Source organism: Grampus griseus (genome assembly GCF_964374135.1).
Source record: "Grampus griseus genome assembly, chromosome: 10".
NCBI classification, from domain to species: domain Eukaryota; kingdom Metazoa; phylum Chordata; class Mammalia; order Artiodactyla; family Delphinidae; genus Grampus; species Grampus griseus.
The window spans coordinates 38158102-38176754 of record NC_139004.1 but is presented as its reverse complement, the minus strand read 5'-3'; the positions used below and the strand labels follow the sequence as shown (position 1 = coordinate 38176754).

Sequence of the window (18653 nt, the reverse complement as noted above, 5' to 3'; positions counted from 1 at the left end):
AGGCACTCTTGGTCCCTTATAAACAACCAGAGCAAGGCCACTTCTTGATCTTAGGGAGGAAGTTTACAGGAATGCCTTTGGCCATATCGATGGCATTAGGTTTTACTGCGACTCCATTCTCGGGTGTATTAGTAGATCGAACATTTCTGGAGAGGACTGAAACCCCAGTGATGCCAGTTGATGGCCTGTGGAAGAGGTGACGTTATGGTAAATTATGATCAAATCCTATGGCAAAGCCCATGATCTATAGGCAACATGGGCGTCAGCTGAAATTAAATGATGCTTGGATCCTGAAGTACAACCAGCAGGATCCCTGATATCCATTCTGTACGCCCGCCCCCTCACTTACTTCAGCGATCGGTGGAGGAAGCAAGGTTAGGGTCAGCCGCAGAGGACCCATTCTCCATCAAGCCCCGCCCCACTCTAGCTCTTGCATGACCCCGCCCACTAACCGATTTCCTAGTGGCACCGCCCCCACTCTGGTCCCGCCTCATCAGCAGATCTGCACTCGGCCTTCGCCCCGCCTCCCTACTCCTATCCTACCTGCCCCTTCCGGCCTGCCCTTGCGCCCAGACCCGGCCGCACTTCCCCGTTCCTTTGCTTTCTGACAGATCTAGTTTCGCGCGCTGGCGGGGTGCGAGTCCGAGAGCCTCCCCGAACGCTGAGGAGGGAATGTGGCGCGCGCAGGAAGGGGCCGGCCGCAGCATCAGGGCCGGCGCTGTCGTCCGCCTCCCTTTCCCCAGGCCCCGGAGCTGAGGCCCGAAACCAGAGCTCGGGGCAGCGCGGCTCCCTGGCCCCGGGTATGGAGGCCCCGGAGGCGGCACCCGCTCAGGCTGAGGGCGCGGAGCCGGCGCCCTGGGCGCACCTAGAGGCCCCCGCCCGCCTCCTGCTGCAGACGCTGCAGGCGGGGCCCGACGGGGCGCGGCGCGGCTTGGGGGTGCTGCGGGCTCTGAGCGGCCGCGGAGGGGAGCCCTTCGGCTGGGACCGCGTCTTCGAGGCGCTGTGCCGGGAGGAGCCAGTAGTGGAGGGCCCGGACTGTCGCCTGGAGCTGTAAGTTGTCCGCCCGCGTTCCTCCTGTCCTGCTGGTCGCGGCGGCCGCTGGCGTAGCTCGGGGCGCCGCCCGTCATCCTCCACGGTGGTGTGAGGCAGGGGCTGGCGCTACCTACTTCTCTAGATGAGAAGACCGAGGCACAGAGAGGTGAAATACTTGCCCCGAGAGCGGGTCCCTGCCGCGCGCCCTGTGAGGCGGGGCCTTCGGCAGACCCTCATAGCGTAGGTACTGGTCTTACCTAGACGAAAGACACCTGCCCTCGGTTGGGTGTAAATGAATAATTATGTCAGTGGATTCTAACTAATTTTAATCACACACTTCCATCTCTTACCTCCAGTATAGGTCAAGAGTACACGTGTGTTAAAATACGTACATTATCAAGTATACATAAATAGAAAATTTTTTAAATTTTATTTTTATTTATTTATGGCTGTGTTGGGTCTTCGTTGCTGCACGCGGACTCTCTCCAGTTTCGGAGAGCAGGGGCTACTCTTCATTGCAGTGCGCGGGCTTCTCATTGCGGTGGCTTCTCGTTGCGGAGCACGGGCTCTAGGTGCGCAGGCTTCAGTAGTTGTGGCATGCAGGCTCAGGAGTTGTGGCGCACGGGCTTAGTTGCTCTGCGGCATGTGGGATCTTCCTGAACCAGGGATGGAATCCGTGTCCCCTGCATTGGCAGGCGGACTCCTAACCACTGCGACACCAGGGAAGTCCCCATAAATAGAAATTTTAAACGTGGTAAATGACAATAAACATCTGATCATGCTGGCTTTATAATATCAGTTTTTCAAAGCATAATATACAGTTTAGGGGAAGATCTCTTACCTTGAGGATGGTGTTCTTGATAATTTTTAGTCTTTTGGGTGACTTTGAACTTTTTCCCCCTCTTTATGTGGCTAAGAATCCCTACTAGGAGCAGAAGTGTCAGCTCTACCATTTTTGAATTAGGTTGTGCTTCCCCTACTGGTAGTCAGTTTCTTTTCTGACATCCTTGTAAGCCATGTGTCCATTTTGTGAGGGTTCGTTTTGTTAAGAAAGATAATACAGCGTCCATAGGTGCACTTAACTATCTAGTTAAGTAAAATACAGAAAGTAACGTAGTGAGGTGCCACCTTCAGCCTCTAGGGGGCTGAAGAGCAGGCCTCCCACTCTCCTTGAATACCCCTCCCTAAGAATTGGGTTGGACACTGGAATATGGAGGGCCAATCCATATTTTAAATATTTGTAATACTTCATTTTTTATGTTTTAGATGAATAGAAATAGAAGTTCTATTATTTTCTTCCCACACTCCATCTTGAATTTCTTTCAATAGAATTTTCTGAATCCGCAAATTGGACGCTCTGGAAATGTTTACCCAATGGTCTGGCTCTTTCTGGACAGAGTAAGGGGAATGGAACGTAACCTGCGGTCCCTGGATAGAACTGTACTGCAGTATAATTGTTTTCTTTTGTAATGCTATGTACTTTATGCATTTAACCCTCTTATTCTGATGAGGGAATCCATGCACAAAAATGGTAAAAGTCCTTGGAGTAGGCTCTTCCCGACTTCTCTACTTCAGTATCCTCCACCACAAATTGACGATCTTTTTAACTTTTACTCTCGTTTTTTCTCTCATTTAGTGTTTTTTCTCCACAAAAAAATAAAAGGTTTCGTTCCTCTCTTATATATCCCAAGTGCCTCTGTGTGTGATGCCAAGCAGCCCCACAAAGTCATGTATACAGAGGTGCAGAGGCGTGATGGGTGGTGGGCTAGATGCACTCATGACCTGCTTGCCACTCCAGCAAGCCTCAGGTCACATAGCATCTGCATTCGTGCCTTTGTCACGTTACAGATGGCTACTTTGCTCTGTCCACAGCAGTCTTGCTGATCTGTGAAACTTATTCTCAGAGATTTAATTCAGTCAATAAATGTGCACCAAGTGCCTGCTTTAGGCTGGTGTTGTGCTGGGTACTGGGACACAGAGGAAAGAGACACTGCTTCTGCCTCTCAGGAACTCAGTTCAGTGAAAGGAACATCAGAGCTGGACAGATGTGACCCTGTGAGTTCCAGGGGACTGCGAAGGGGAGCACAGGTCTGCAGGCTAAGCGTTGCTCAGTATTCTGGAGTATTATTTTTACGTAAAGTTTGGGAAAGGGCTTCTTTTTCTTTTTTACATAAAACAAGCGTGGATCTATTATAGGGTAGGCTTCAACGTGAATTTCTGAGCTGAAATAGGAGATGTCAAAGAGCAGGGCCTAGTGTAGTGTAGAATAGATGCCCACTTGTTGAATGACTTCCATGCCGACTCGCAGGTACTGCCCACCAGCGCCCCGTCTGTCCGGTGCCATCTAGCCTCTAGCTCTACCCAGTCTGCCCTATGTTCCTTTCAGCAAGACACTCTTAACTGCTTGTTCTCCCTCTGCTACCCAGGAAACCACTGCTGCTGCGATTGCCCCCGTTATGCCGGAGGAACCTGATGTCCCTACTGATGGCTGTTTGGCCGTCGCTGCCCGAAAGCAGTCTCCACCCTGTGCTGCAGATTGTGCAGCAGGATCCAAGCCCCGACCCTGATCCCTGGCTCCGGGCCCTTGGGGAATTTCTGCGAAGGGATCTGGGTGTTGGGATCTCCACTGAGGGAGTGTCCCCACTGTCTAAAAGGTGCCAGAGACAGCTCCGAGGCCTGTGTAGGCAGCTGGGCCAAGGGGGCAGGAAGTTGAAGTTGCCCCAGGCTCCAGATCCCGAAGGGACAGAACAGGAGGAGGACAAGGACTCCCAGCGGCCTGGGAAACGCAGAAAGGAAGCGGAGGAAGAGCCTGCCAGTCCTGAGGGGGAGAGGGCCCCCAAAAGGCTCCGGTGGTTGGAAAAGGAAGAAGAAGAAAGTCATGAGGAAAACAGACCTGAACATGAATCTTTGGAATCCCTGGCCAATGGAGGAGGTGCATCGTCCATTAAGAACCAGCCTGTTTTGGGGGCTAAGCCCAGTGAGGCTGGTCAGAGTCTAGAGGATGCTAAGGGCCTACCTGAGAGTTTGGAGTTGCCCAGAGCTATCCAGGTACTAGGGTGAGGAGGCTGCTTTTGAATGATTCTTCAGGAATGGGGGGGTTAAGCCGGTTGGGATACTGTGTCCCACCTCGGATGACTGTAGTCCGTGGAGCAAGGGGAAGGAGGTGGGGTTGAGGGAATGTAGTTTCTGCTCCACAGATTCTGCAGAGGAGGGGGTGGGACAGGAGTTACTGGAGGTGGGAGCCCTTGACCTAATGATCAATAGTGTGAGGTTAAGGGTACCACGGAAGAGGAAAGGCTCTGGAGCTACCCCTGCCACCCATCTATCTTATGGGAATGGGGGAATCATACCAGCATCCAGCCTGTCCTCCCAGCCCAAGGCCTGGGTCTGCCCCCATTAGGATGTATGCAGAGAAGACAAGTCTGTTCAGTTGGGTTTACATAGGTCTTGTCTAGTTTGAGTTCTTTAAGCACTTTGCAAGGTTTACGTTCTGGCTCTCTTGAGTCATCTTTGCCCGCTAGTGCCCACTGACCTGGGGCCTTCTCAGAGAGGGGGCTGGGTCTGGGTTGGGGGCCATGCTGCGTGGGTGGGGACATGGCAGTGACTGGGCTCTCCTCTGCAGGAACAAGTTCCCAGGCTGCAGCAGCTGCTCAAGACCCTCGGGAAGGTGACTGGCCCTACTCTGCTACCCATAACCCTTCTTCCGCCCCCTGCCTGGACCCCAGCTGTGCCCAGGGAAGCCCCAGTGCAGTGAGGCACAGGCTGTTTGGGTGAGGGGGTTAGAATGAAGGTCTGAGGACAGTCCCTGCAAAGGCTTTTCTTGGTCCAAGTATGTTGTCTAACCTGAGACAGGTTCTAATTCCAGGCAAGTTCCTCTCTTCTAGTAGCACCTTCTGGGGTCCTTAGCCATCCACTCTGCCAATTGAAGGGGTGGCCTCAGTGACTTGTCACTGAGGGCTCTGCAGGTCCTAACATGGGATTTGCCTTCCCAGGGGTTGGAAGGGCTGGAGGGCACCCCACCAGTTGAGCTGCAGCTTCTCCACGAATGCAGTCCTGGCCAGGTGAGTCCAGAAAAACCGCCTGGCCCTGAGGACACGGTCCCTCTCCATTTAAATTTGTGTTTCCCTGCCTCATGTAGGAATTTGGGGAGGGGATTTTGTTGGGTTTTTTGGTCTCAGGGGCAGGGGTGACCCTCAGTGGTTTCTTTTAGCCCTTGGTTCCTCCCCGTAGGGCAGCTCTCCCCACCTTACCTTACCCTGGAGTGTCCTGGCCCCGCCCCTTCTGCTGCCCGGTTGGATTGAGACAGCCCAGCAGAGACAGGCTGAGTGTCCCGGTGTCCTCCCTCCTCCTTGGCAGGTGGACCTGGTGTGTGCCCAGCTGCAGCTCCCACAGCTCTCGGACACAGGTCTCCTGCAGCTCTGCACCTGGCTGCTGGCCCTTTCACCAGACCTCAGCCTCAGCAATGCTACTGTGCTGACCAGGAGCCTCTTCCTTGGACGGGTAGGTGCGCTGGGATACACATGGAGTGCCAGAGACAGTGAGTGAGAGAGTCTGAACCCTCAGTAGGGTGGGAGAGGGGGTCCCCAGCCTTGCATGCATCTGCTTGTCTGGGGAGCCTGGGGCAAGGGAAGGGCATAACCCCCTAGGCCATCTACCCACCTGGCATCTAACTCCTCCCTCTTGGGCCCCAGATCCTTAGAGAAGTGGAAGGGATTTGGGGTTTGGGATCAGGGATTTGGGAGCTGGGGAAGGGAGCTATGTGTCCTTTCCAATGAGTGGATCCATGTGAGTCCTAGATAAAAGAACTTCTTTTTTCTCTGTACTGTAATGTGTGAGCCTCTGAAATACGTGTTCAATAAACACTGATAGGAAGGAAGAAGAAAGAAATTAATATTTTCTTCCCCGTTGGCTGTAGATTCTCTCCCTGACTTCCTCAGCCTCCCGCTTGCTCACAACTGCCCTGACCTCCTTCTGTACTAAGTACACCTACGCCGTCTGCAGAGCCCTCCTTGGCCCTGTGCTCCAAGCCCCAGGAATAGGTAATTCTGGAATGGGCCCCAGGCCTGGTAGCTCTTCCCTGTCTGTTCCCAGCACCCTTCACCCCCCGGGTGGCCCTGGCAGGAGCTGAGTTTTCAATAAATGAAGATACCTGTTGCTTCCCTGACGATGCCACCTGTAAAGGGCCAGGCATTTTGTTCCCTGCTAGCCCCATTCTCTCCTGCCAGCTGCTCCCAGACTTTTCCCCTCTGCTGTCGCCCACCCAGGTCCAGCTCAAACAGAGTTACTGTGTTGCCTTACAAAGGACGAGGCCCTGGAGCCGGACATGCAGGCTCTAATGCTGGGGTGAGTGTACAAGCTCCACGCTGGCCCCACCCGCACCTCCTCCCTCTAGCCAAACCTGCTCTTGGCATTCTGGACTTGGAGCCGGCTGGGTACCAGGCCCCGTGCCTGAAATACAGGCAGTGGCACAGCCATTGCCCCCTCTCGCTGTCCTGAGCCTGGCTTGTGCCTTCCCACCTGTGGGCCCCTGTTAGTTGCCATCCCATGCACCTTCCCAAGCCCAGGGTTTCAGTCTTCTGTGCCAGGTGCCCCCGGGAATGCGAAGAGGCTGGCACTCCTGCTCTTGAGTTCTTGGCGTAGTTGGAACATGGCGTAGTGGTTCAGAGCACTGGCTCTGGAGTCAGACAGACATGGTTGCAGGTCTCAACCTTGCCTTTTATTTAAACGTGTGAGTTTTAAACAGGTTATTGCATCTCTCTGAGCCTGTTTCCATGTATGAACTCTGTAGAGTTTTTCTAGATAATAACTGTGATAACGCATATCATGGCCTCGGCACAGTGTTTGGCACCTAGTGAGTGCTCAAATGTTGTTATTAAATTGGTGTTAAATTTAGGTATCAAAATTGGGGAGTCAAGATACAGACATGTAGAAATAATGAGTAGGTGAGATCTCATTGGACACTAACATGAAATATGAAATGCTAAGTATAACATGAGAAGGGGACAGTCGCAAAAATACTACCAGCCGCCAGTTGTTGAGCACTTTCTCTGCGCTTTAGATTTATTACTTCATTAGTCTTCATGCAATCCTGTGAGGTAAGTGCTGTGGCCGCCTTAGAGATGGAAAAACTGAAGCTCAGAGAGGTTGAGGGAGGTGGCCAAAGGTCACACAGCCAGCAAGTGCAAAAGCCTGGGATCAAACCCAAGTCTGTGCACCCAAGAAGCCACACCGTTTCCATGTGACATCCTGCTTTTCCAAACAAGCTGAGGACAGTAGGTGCAGCTGGAGTGGACCTCACCGTGGGCTGGGTTCCGCAGGGAGGTTTCGCCTTCTCTAGGAAGCCTCCTGTGTGTCATCTCACCCATCATCATCCTCCTCTTCCCTGGGTCGTCCTCCGCTTTCAAACTCAGGAGGCACTGTCAACTCCTGGTTATTTTCCAGGGGACCTTTGTACCTCTCACTGCCAAATCCTTCGTGTCAGGTCCCGGGGGTCTTGGGCTGTGGCCTTCCCAGCACTGAGTATGGGCTCTGCAGCAGTGGCTGCTAGATGGCCACCAGCATCGGGGGGCTCTGACTACTTCCTCTGTTGGCTGGAGATCTTGGCTGTCCCCAGGGCCTTGCCCTGCCTTGGGGTAGGAGCAGTAGATATTCAGGCTCAGGTGGGAGGCTGAGCTTTCCTCACTGGGGCCTGTGCCTTGCAGACAGATCTTGGAGCTGCCCTGGAAGGAAGAGACTTTCTTGGTGTTGCAGTCACTCCTGGAGCGGCAGGTGAGCAGGCTGCCTTGGGGAAGAGTGGACAAAGAAGTGCTGTAGTGCTGTGGCTGGGTGTGCAGCTCCTGGGTGTCTGACCCCTTCAGTGATGGAGGGGCAAGCAGGATGACTGCCCTCCGGCAGGGTGCCCGTGACAGTGGGAGGGTCCAGGGGCTTGAAAGGCCAGTAGCAGAGAGCTGACTGCATGGTGAATCCCAGCTCTACCTCTTAGTAGCTGTGTGGCCTTGGGGAGGGATTTTTTGATGTGTGTGTGTGTAAATTTAATTTATTTTTAAATTTAATTAATTTATTTTTTGGCCGCACTGCATGGCATGCGGGATCCTAGTTCCCCGACCAGGGATTGAACCCGTGCCCCCTGAAGTGGAAGCGTGGAGTCCTAACCAGTGGACTGCCAGGGACAGTGCCTAATTTATTTTTGAATAGGTAATAGATTCATATGTTCACAATTTTGAACGCTTAAAAGGATATAGTGAAAAAATTTTCCCCAGCCACCGAGATTCCCCTCCGCAGGGCTAATCAGTGTTACTAGTTGCAGGGGAACCCTTCCAGAGATGCTGTCTATATACAAGGACACATGGTGAAATTTACTTTTCCCCTGCCTTTTACATAGATGGTAACACACCAAGCTCAGTGCTCTGCACTTTGCTTTTTTCATCTAACAGTACATTTCGGCAGTTTTTCCATATATCAGTACCTAAAATTCTGCCTCATTTGTTTATAACGTAGGTAGTTGACTTAACCTCTTTATGCCTCAGTTTCCTCATCTGCAAAAGGGGAGTGATGATAGCACCTACCACATAAAACTGGGGTGAGGTTTAAATGGTATAATTGGTGTAACATGCTCAGAGTGGTACCTAACGCATAATAAGTGTTTATTAAATTGTGACTATGAAGATCTGTTGTTATTATACTGCCAGTGCCCCCTTGGGACCTCACTCCTTTATATCTTCAACCACTAAGCCAGGCGAGGGATCCTTGTCCCCCATCTCCTAATCTGAGCCTGTGCAACAGTGGCCACCATTTTTTGAGACCTGTGTGCTAGGCTTTATGTGCATAATCTCATTTAATCCTTTTCACAGTCTTCAGAGTTTGACATCATGAGCCCCATTTTATAGATGTGGAAACTGAGTCTCAGTTAAGTGACCTGCACAGGGTCACCTGGTTAGGAAGTGATGGAGTTGGGAGTTGAATCCAGGGTCCTTTCTTGTGCTACTGTCTGATCTCCTAATGTGTGCAGGTGGAGATGCCCTCTGAGAAGTTCAGTGTGTTGATGGAGAAACTCTGTAAAGAGGGGCCAGCAGCCACCACGTCCATGGCCTATGCCAAGCTCATGCTGACAGTGGTAACCAAGTATCGGGCCAATGTGAGTATTGGTAGGGCCATGAGGGCTGCTCCTGCTGCTCTGAGCCTGCCACGAGGGTATATGTTTGTCAGGGAGAAAACCCTGAGTGTTAGCCTTGGAAACCACAAGTTCAAGCCCAAGACAGGGGAGTGAGACTGCTTAGGAGTTCATTCATCCAGCCAACACTGCTGTGGGCCAGATGCTATCTGGGGCATTAAGGAATCAACAGTGACCATATCACAGTTTCTGTCCTGGACTTGACCCTCTCCCCCAGTTAGTGAGAGGGGAGAGAGATGATAACTGGCTCATTGTAATATCTGGTAGGAGCCAGGTGAAAGGTATGCACAGGGCATTTGATGACAGAGGAAAAGGGGGCAACTAAACCTTGTTTGTGATTGGGAGTTGGGACAGGCTTCCTGACTCTTAAAGGGTGAGTGGTAGTCAAGGGCGGAGATGAAGGAAAGGGCATTCCAGGCAAAAGAAACGGTGTAAGCACTCAATGTCCCAGGGGATCTGCAGGTACATTGTTGTAGCTGAGGCCTAAAATCCCAAGAGTAGATGGCTGTAGGGGATGAAGTTAGAGAGCTAAAATACTGAGAGCTGATACTTGTAGCCCCTCATATGTTCCAGGCATCGTTCTAAGCCCTTTGCATATGTTAACTCACTAGTTTATTCCAGGTGTTAGTCCTATGAGAAGATACTATTATTAGCTCCATTTTATAGGTGAGGAGATTGAGACACAGGTTAAAGTAATTTGCCCGAGGTCACATTGCCAAGTCATGGTAGCATCTAATGGAGGGCCCTGTAGGTTATGGTGAGGAGCTTGGACTTTATCTTGAAGACCAGGTCTTCTCTTGGCTCTTAACCCTTTTCTTGGGATCACAGGCCTATGTGATGATTTGGTGAAAGGCATACATCCTCCCAGAAAAATGGAAATATGAATACACATCTTATGCACAATTTCAGGAAGCTCCTGGATCCTCTGAAGACCCTCTGTAGATCCTGGAAGGACCTGCAATATGAGGCATCAGAGGTTATCTCAGGGCCTTCAGCTGGAGTGACCTGATTAGATTTGTATTCTGTAGAGAAACCTCTGGCCTTGGCAAGGAGTGGGGATTGGAGAGTGAAGGTACAGGGCAGAGATGGGTCAGAGGTTGCAGCCACAGGTCAGGGAAGAAAGAGTGGCCCAGAAGGAATGTGGCAGCCACAGTGGAGTGTCTCTGAACCTCAGTTTCCTCATCTATAAAATGGGAGGATTGTGAGGATTAAATGAAGTCATGCATATAAAGTGCTGCCCCATAGTAAGCACCTAATAATTGTCAACCATTCTTAATATGGCTGACATAGTACGTTGTGCAGTTAGTATTTGACCCCAGGTCTACCTGAATCCAAACACCTTGCTTAACCATGGTGAGATAATGAGGATAGATTGCTCAGGGAGTCATCTCCTCCTATTGTCCTTGTGTCCTGGATTTCTCTCTTCTAACTAAACAGAGCCCAGGGGCAGAGGGGAGATGGGAGGGATCAGCTGCTGGAGTCCAGACATGATTCTTCCTTCTCTCCAGATCAGTGAGCCCCAGAGGCTGGGCCTGGCTGCAGTTCTGGAGCTCAATACCACTTTCCTGAAGAAGTCCCTGCAGGCTGCCCTGAGACAGCTGGCCCCCTGACCATCCACCAAGGGACCACCCTCCCGGACCTCCCTCATCAGATTCCCGAAGGACACTTCTGCCCTGAGCACCTCATCCTGCCCCTTGCCTGGGGGTCAGGGCTGAGCCTGGCCATCCCAGGGGTCAACTGTCTCCCTGCTCTAGGCTGCAGAGAGGCCATCTGGGCCTCCCAGCCAGCAGGAAGGGTCTGGGGCTAAGGGGGCTGGGTGAGTTGTATTACCAAGAGCTGCTGAGCCTGGGCTGCCTTCTTGTCATTTCTACCTCAGGCTGTGGGGACAGACACTTTAAGATAGGCATCAGACTTCCTTGATGGTCCAGCGGTTAAGACTCTGCACTTCCATTGCAGGGGACGAGGGTTGGATCCCTGGTTGGGGGAGTTCCGCATGCCGTGAGATGTGGCCAAAATATAATAATAAATAAAATAGGAGTTAAGATAGGCCTCAGTAGGGTCAAAGCAGACCCAGAGTGGACGACAGTGATGCTCCAGGAGCCCCGGGAGATCTGTATGTTTAGCACAGATCTCTCGTGCTCAAGTGTATGTTATGATCCTCTGTGTTGTTTCTGACTTAAATAATAATTTATCAGTGGTATTTCATAAAAAGCAGGAAGTTCAGTAATGTTTTATTAGAAGCAGTGCCTGCCTTCCTACTAACTCTGGGTGTTTGCTGAAACCACATACCACGCCATCCCCACCCTGCTCAGTGACAGGGGCATCTTTTTCCAAGGGAAATGTTCGGTGAGGGGAAGGTGGTAGAGTTCTGTGGGCCAGATCATGTATGATACCACCCACCCCAGCCCTATCAGAGCTGTTGAGTACATGGGTGGGCTGTGCATCCTGCACTGCGGAGGGGGGCTTGAGGGTGAGAGTAACTCAGCCTGGAGTTGGGGAAGACTTTTGGGCAGATGATGGCTTTTGAGGAGGGATCTGAAGGGCTCCTGGGATTACTGTGAGCAGAGAACAGGATGAGGCCTATTGGACAGGAAAGACAGAAAGGGTGTGCAATACTGTGGGCTTGTGTGTTCTACAACTATATTCCCACAGCACTTAGCTAGGCGCCTTGTTCATAGTAAACACTTAACCTGGGGACTTCCTTGGTGGTCCAGTGGGAAAGACTCAGCGCTCCGAATGCAGAGGGCTTGGGTTCGATCCCTGGGCAGGGAACTAGATCTCACATGCATGCTGCAACTAAGAGTTCGCATGCCGCAAATAAGATCACACATGCTGCAACTAAACATGCCACAATGAAGATCCAACACAGCCAAAATAAATATTTAAAAAACAAACAAACAAAAAAACACAACCTGGAGATGTTACTGAGTCAACTATCAGGTGAAAGTTCATCACAGAACCTTACCCGCTCCTCCCCACCGCAGGCTCTGAGGCGCCGGGAAGAGAACTCGACATTTCCCTTCCCACAACTTCCTCAGAAGCCGCGAGCCCCCGTTAGAACAAGATGATGAGGGAGAGAGGTCAGGAGCAAAGCCTGCTTTTGAGAAGTGAAGCAGGTGCTAAGGTCAGGAGGAAGCGTGGAGGTTTAAGGGACAAACATGTCGGAATTGCACGCTCTCAGCGTCCGACACGGGGCGGCGCCCAGGAGTGTGACTACTGCAGCTCACCGCCCTGGGCCCAGCCTCTTCCCTAAGGGCCTGGGCAGCTGCTGGTGGCAACGGGCGCCCGGGACCGCCGCAGCTCTGTGGTCTCCGCGTAGGTCTAGCAGTGCAACACGCGGCTGCCGCGGCGCCCCACCCCCGGCACTGAGCGACCCGACTGCTCTCAAGGGGAAAGCCGCGGGAACAAGGCATCTCTCGCGATAACCAGGTCCTATTTGAGCGCGTGCGCGAACTGAGTTGTCCCTTTTCCGGTTATCGCGGCGGCAGGAGCTATGAGGTTAGTGGCGCTTCGAGTGATATCCGTACTCATCCGCGCCTCCGGGCGCTCCCGTGGGGAGGGAGACACTACGGGCGGAATCGGGGGTCCTTGCTTATGCTTCGTAGCGGGGCATTTTTGCCAGGCTTCGGCCTACGGGCCTGGCGTTGGAGTTCGCGTGCCAAGGCCGGCCGCCAGTAGGGCCCCTCTTCCCCGGGGTTTGCATCTGGTCCAGAGTGCCTCACTTGGCGTCCGGAATACCCGGGGAGTATTCCGTGGACCATCCCCGAGCCTGAGCCTTCTGACACTCCAACGGATTGGTCCACTGCTCGCTGGTCCTGATCGCTCGTCTTCTTTCCTTCTTGCAGCAGCAAAGTCTCCCGAGACACCCTCTATGAGGCAGTGCGGGAAGTCCTGCACGGGAACCAGCGCAAGCGCCGGAAGTAAGCGCGGACTTCCGCGGAGGGCAGCTTTGGGAAGCCGCGGATGGTCCGTTAACTTTGTTACGCTTTTTTAAGGTTTTTGGAGACGGTGGAGCTTCAGATAAGCCTGAAGAACTATGACCCTCAGAAGGACAAACGCTTCTCGGGCACCGTCAGGTTGGCACCGTTCTAATCCCACCCAGCCCTCAGTGTCCCCATGCCTGTCTCCTCCCTTCAGGCTCCTGTTGAGCCCGAGGCGGCCAGGCACGTGTGGCACTGAAGTGCTCGGGTAGTGCAGACCCCCTGCTCCGGGCAGGCGTGGCTGGACGGACCCCCACCCTGGGTCTTAAAACAAGAGGGGAGGCGTGGGGAGGCCTTGGCTGAGCCCGCCGGCTAGTTTGAGAAGCCAAACTAGCTGTTGGTGAATGCGGACGCTCTGGGTAAGGCTCAGTACTGCAGCGGTCCCAGACCCCTTCACCTGCCCTTGGGACCCAGGGCTGGGTGTGACCTATACTGTTCCCCAAAATGCAGGCTTAAGTCCACTCCCCGCCCCAAGTTTTCCGTGTGTGTTCTGGGGGACCAGCAGCATTGTGATGAGGCCAAGGCTGTGGATATCCCCCACATGGACATCGAGGCCCTGAAGAAACTCAACAAGAATAAGAAACTGGTCAAGAAGCTGGGTGAGTGTGCCTGGTGTGGTTCTTCCCCGGCCACCCACCCATCATGGTGTGGTTTTGTATGTGGGGTAGGGTGGAGGCAGTTCTCACTGGAGTGGTAGAACAGGAGTATTTCTGCCACTTGGATTTTAAAGTGATGGTGGGGTAGAGTCAGGACAGAAAGGATCTGCTGTGGTTGGTTAACTTGACTGGTATTTTTTAGCCACGTGAAAATTCTATTTTGCTTTGAGAATTGGATTTAATAGAGGAAGAAAGCCAGGCAGTGGTTCTTTTCTAAGCAAGCGAGAACTGTCACATTGATAGGTCAGGTGTTGGTACATTCTGAATTGAAATTTCTACTTAAAACTTCCATATTTCATTTTAACCTTTAGGCTATGTGATTTGAGCATTTTACAGATAAACAGGTAACCCAGTTGTGTAGCTAAAAAGGCAGGATTTGAAACCAGGCAGACTTAACTAGCGTGAGCATTTTCATTGCAAGATGGGTTGTGAGTCAGCCTGGACTTCTACTGGGTTTCATATGAATGTTGGGCCAGTAAAAGTCTAGAGGATGGAGATAATACTGGAATGGGGAGAGGATTAAAAAGACTCGGTAGCTGGGCTTCCCTGGTGGCGCAGTGGTTGAGAGTCCGCCTGCCGATGCAGGGGACACGGGTTCGTGCCCCAGTCCGGGAAGATCCCACATGCCGCGGAGCGGCTGGGCCCGTGAGCCATGGCCGCTGAGCCTGCGTGTCCGGAGCCTGTGCTCTGCAATGGGAGAGGCCACAACAGTGAGAGGCCCGCGTACCGCAAAAAAAAAAAAAAAAAAAAAGACTCGGTAGCTGGGGAAGGGGTAGATTGCTGGTTAGAGGCCACTTCTGCGGCTGTCTCATAGCCCCGGTTAGAGGTGTCTTCAGGGGCCAGGTCCTAACGGCTTCCTCTCTTTACCAGCCAAGAAGTATGATGCCTTTTTGGCTTCAGAGTCTCTGATCAAGCAGATCCCACGAATCCTGGGCCCAGGCCTGAATAAGGCCGGCAAGTTCCCTTCCTTGCTGACCCACAATGAGAACATGGTGGCCAAAGTTGATGAAGTGAAGTCCACAATCAAGTTCCAGATGAAGAAGGTGAGAAGGTCTAGCCAGTTGCATAGGTTGAACAGTGGTGAAGTTGACCCACGTTCTCCAAGTGGGAGCTCTGGTTTGCAATTCTGTGGATACTTAGGACTTGTGACAGTCACCTAACAGGATTGAAGCTTTTCAAATAACTCTGGTCTTGGTCTGGGGCCAGAGCACTGCTCATTAGGTCACTGGAGGTCATAGGGATGGGCCATCTGGCTTGTAGACGGGCCCACTCTACATTTTCTTGAATCTAGCCACCAACCTGATTTGACCTTCCTCTCCCCACAGGTGCTGTGTCTGGCAGTGGCTGTTGGCCACGTGAAAATGACAGATGATGAGCTTGTGTACAACATCCACTTAGCTGTCAACTTCCTGGTGTCATTGCTCAAGAAAAATTGGCAGAACGTTCGGGCTTTGTACATTAAGAGCACCATGGGCAAGCCCCAGCGCCTGTACTAAGGCACAGCTTAATAAACCATATTCCCACCATTACCACCGTCTCCTGTGGCTTTGGGACTGATGAGCCAGTGATGGGTAGTCATTTACTGCAGACAAGGCAGGGCATTCTTTCTGCCCTCAGAAACATGGAGTCTTATTAAGATCTCCTGGATACTAATAGGGCTGCTAATCAGGGCTGAAGTTTTTCAAATAACCCTGAGAAGAGCAGATCGGGGCCATTAGCCCAGCCTGTACTGCTGCTGCCTGTTACTAGTGGAAAGTGGGGGGTTAGAACCTTCACATGGAGGACACTGACTTGGCCTTTCCTTGGCAGCATGCCTAACCTATGGCCGGTATGCCAGCAGTTCTTAACATGGGCTTTTTGTTTGGAGGGCTTTTTGATCCCTTGAAATCATTTGGGGTCTTGGTCTGCAGGAATCCCCAAGTAGTTACAAATGGAGATTGGGGTTTGGTGAGCCTGGGATTGGCTTCCTAGATGCTTCTGATTAGAGTGGTCCACATACCCTGAGAAACTGGTCTAGTATTTGCTTTCTTGACGCACAAATTGAGTACCCTTATGTTTGGGGGTAGTGATTTACTAGGTAAGATATTTAGGAAGAAAAATGAGAAGACCTGATAATACTCTGATCTAGGGACCCTGTTGTCTAGGGGAGTTTGGTAAATGGGTGGAATCTGCCTGTGGAAACTTCTAGGCCCCCTCCCTGGCCTGAGGAACTTCCTGTTGCCGTTCTTGCCTCCAGCACCCAGCACTGGAAAGGTGGCTCTGGTGTGGTGGGAAATACCTGTGATTTAACCGTTGACTTTATTTTTTACAATATTTTATTTGGCTGCGCCGGGTCTTAGTTGCTGTACGGTGGATCTTTAGTTGTGGCGTGAACTCTTAGTTGTGGTATGAGGGATCTAGTTGCCTGACCAGGGATCCAAGCCGGGCCCCCTGCATTGGGAGTGTGCAGAGTCTTAGTCACTGGACCACCAGGGAAGTCCCTAACCTTTGACTTTAATCTGCCTCATTTAACTTTGGTAAATAAAGGAACTAGACCTGAAAGGCTAATCAAAGCATAAATAAAAAATGCTGCACCTTCTCAAAACAAGCTTTATCTGTATTTGAACAGTGAAGAGCACAAGGTATTCACCAAAAGATTTGTCATTTTAGCTTTCAAGTTATAACTGCAGGTAAAGTAGCTAATCTTGTGATGAGCAGAGAATTTTGGTTCTCAAGGTGGTGATAGGCCTAACTTGCTCCTTAACCACAGTTAGGAGTGATGAAATACCTAGGCTTGTTGAACAATGTTCCCAATGGGTAAGGAGGGGGAAAAGCTGGCTGTGAAACTAGTTAGGATCCAATTTTACTGAAAGGAAAAAACTTTATGCCTAGTTAAAGTGTTGGAAGCTTACATACTAATGTTGACCACATTCAAAGCTGGGAGTTTATGTGATTTAGGGGATTTTCTGAAGTTCAATGATTTTTGTAATCAGAGAAAGGCAACAGCTCAAATAAGGCAGGAAAACTTGTGATTTGATGACTAGAGGAATATAATATAAAAAGTAATTGACAAATATGGGTACATTTTTTTTTTTTTTTTTTTTTTTTTTTTGCAGTACACAGGCCTCTCACTGTTGTGGCCTCTCCCATTGCGGAGTGCAGGCTCCGGACACACAGGCTTAGCTGCCATGGCTCACGGGCCCAGCCGCTCCGTGGCATGTGGGATCTTCCCAGACCGGGGCACGAACCCGTGTCCCCTGCATCGGCAGGCGGACTCTCAACCACTGCGCCACCAGGGAAGCCCAAGTATGAGTACATTTTATACCCTGTCTTTTACAAAGCTGAGTACAGCAAGAGAAAATAAAAGACGTGAGGACCATTAGGTGAAGGGAAACAAGCAGGTCTCGCTTGTTAAGGTGGGCCCCAGTGCACCTTTGGTGGCCAACCCTGAGAGCCATAATGATCACAGGGCCTGTGAGAGAAAAGCAAACCACTTCTAGAAGCCAGGAAGACAATTGTTTGCACCAATAGCTGTGCTATCAATGAGCAGCGTCACAGTGGAGCAAGGGTTTCAGGGGAGGTTCCCATGACACTGTGCATACAATTTCTTGGGTGGAAGAAGACCAGCCGGGTGGTTGTCTGTGGGCTGAGGCCCCCCCCCTGTGCCCGAGTGAATCCCAGCTCTGCCACTCAGGAGCCGTGGGAGGCTGCTGAGCCGGCCTCTTCCAGAAAACTCATCTGAAAGTGCAACTGATGATGGTACCTACTAAAAGCATGGCGGGTTTTGCACAGTGCCAGGCACTTAGTGTTCGGTTAAACAGCAGTTGTAAAATGGCAGTTAGGTATAGCTGCAGACACGTGTGCACCAGAGCGGGCACACCAGTCCCTGCTTGTCTGCCTTGTTTGGGTTTAGGACAGATTGAATGGAGGCCATCCCAAGGACATCTATCTCATTAATGGTGATGAGTGGGGAGAACAAGGTGCCTTCAGAATCAGTCACACCCTCTTGTTTGAAAAGAGCCAAGGATTGAAATCCTTAAAAATAGTTTTGGAAACTATAGGAATGTTTTAGAAATACTTGGGAACTTGAGTCCTACTGGATTATTGATTTGCATCACCTGAATTTAAAAATTAAACCCACTCCACTTTATAAATCTATGCCTTATGTGTTGGGATAGGAGTACTTAAAAACTAAGTCTATATTAAACCAATATGACTCACCACCTTCTGCTGGCCTGCCCAGAAGCTGTTTAGAGCTGTGGTGCCTGCGCTCCAGAGGCCCGTGGCACCATGATAGAGACGAAAGGAAAAAGCAGGAGGCAGAATGGGAAAGCAAAGCAAACAACGGAGAACACGTGTGGTGGCAGACTGATTCGATTCTAAATGAGGGTTGAGCTATCTTAAACCCCAGCCTCTAGGATGGTTTTAGGCTTTAGACTAAAGCTTAGTGTGCATCTGAGTTAGAATTCAGGGTTCAGATATCTGGGGAGCCCCAGTTCTCCAGCATTTGTACTAGAAGGAAATAAAGAGCCCCCATGAAACCCCAGGACTGCTCAGGCTTTGACCGTGGAATTGGCAAAATGATGGCCCACCTCCATCTTCCCTAGGGGCATCAGAAACAAGAGGGGCAGGAAAGAGAACTACCGGCCTCTTCTTTGGGCCCCTGTTTTCTTGGCCTTTTCTTGCAGCTTTCCACAGAACCCTGGTCAGGGAGAGCCACTTCCAGGAGAGAGCCCTGGGCTTTGGGCTCACAAGACCCACCTTCTTATCCTGGTTCCTTCCCTATTTTGAGACCTCAAAACTATGTAGTTATCACCCGCCCCTGTGCCCCTGTAT

The 18653-nt window shown here is 51.4% G+C and overlaps 2 protein-coding genes across 10 annotated transcripts; both read left to right on the top strand.

Moving 5' to 3' along the window:
- The first annotated feature begins 584 nt into the window (after nt 1-584).
- Nucleotides 585-12631, top strand: FANCE (FA complementation group E). Of its 9 annotated transcripts, none has more exons than XR_014297272.1 (11): nt 585-1050; nt 3459-4080; nt 4655-4699; nt 5025-5093; nt 5389-5532; nt 5948-6071; nt 6297-6375; nt 7734-7800; nt 9041-9166; nt 10711-11132; nt 12522-12631. XR_014297272.1 is itself a non-coding variant. In XM_082662932.1 (10 exons), exons 1-10 carry the CDS (start codon nt 803-805, stop codon nt 10810-10812), a joined length of 1626 nt encoding a protein of 541 aa, XP_082519058.1. In that variant the 5' UTR covers nt 585-802; the 3' UTR covers nt 10813-12486. The 9 variants fall into 9 exon arrangements, 4 of the variants coding, with proteins under 4 accessions (XP_082519058.1, XP_082519059.1, XP_082519061.1 ...); XR_014297273.1 differs by lacking the exon at nt 12522-12631 and adding an exon at nt 12187-12486; XR_014297275.1 differs by lacking the exon at nt 12522-12631 and adding an exon at nt 8129-8226 and having other exon boundaries at nt 10711-10848.
- Nucleotides 12620-15367, top strand: RPL10A (ribosomal protein L10a). The gene is made up of 6 exons (XM_082662936.1): nt 12620-12700; nt 13048-13122; nt 13198-13278; nt 13633-13781; nt 14709-14881; nt 15164-15367. Exons 1-6 carry the CDS (start codon nt 12696-12698, stop codon nt 15332-15334), a joined length of 654 nt encoding a protein of 217 aa, XP_082519062.1. The 5' UTR covers nt 12620-12695; the 3' UTR covers nt 15335-15367.
- The last annotated feature ends 3286 nt before the right edge of the window (nt 15368-18653 follow it).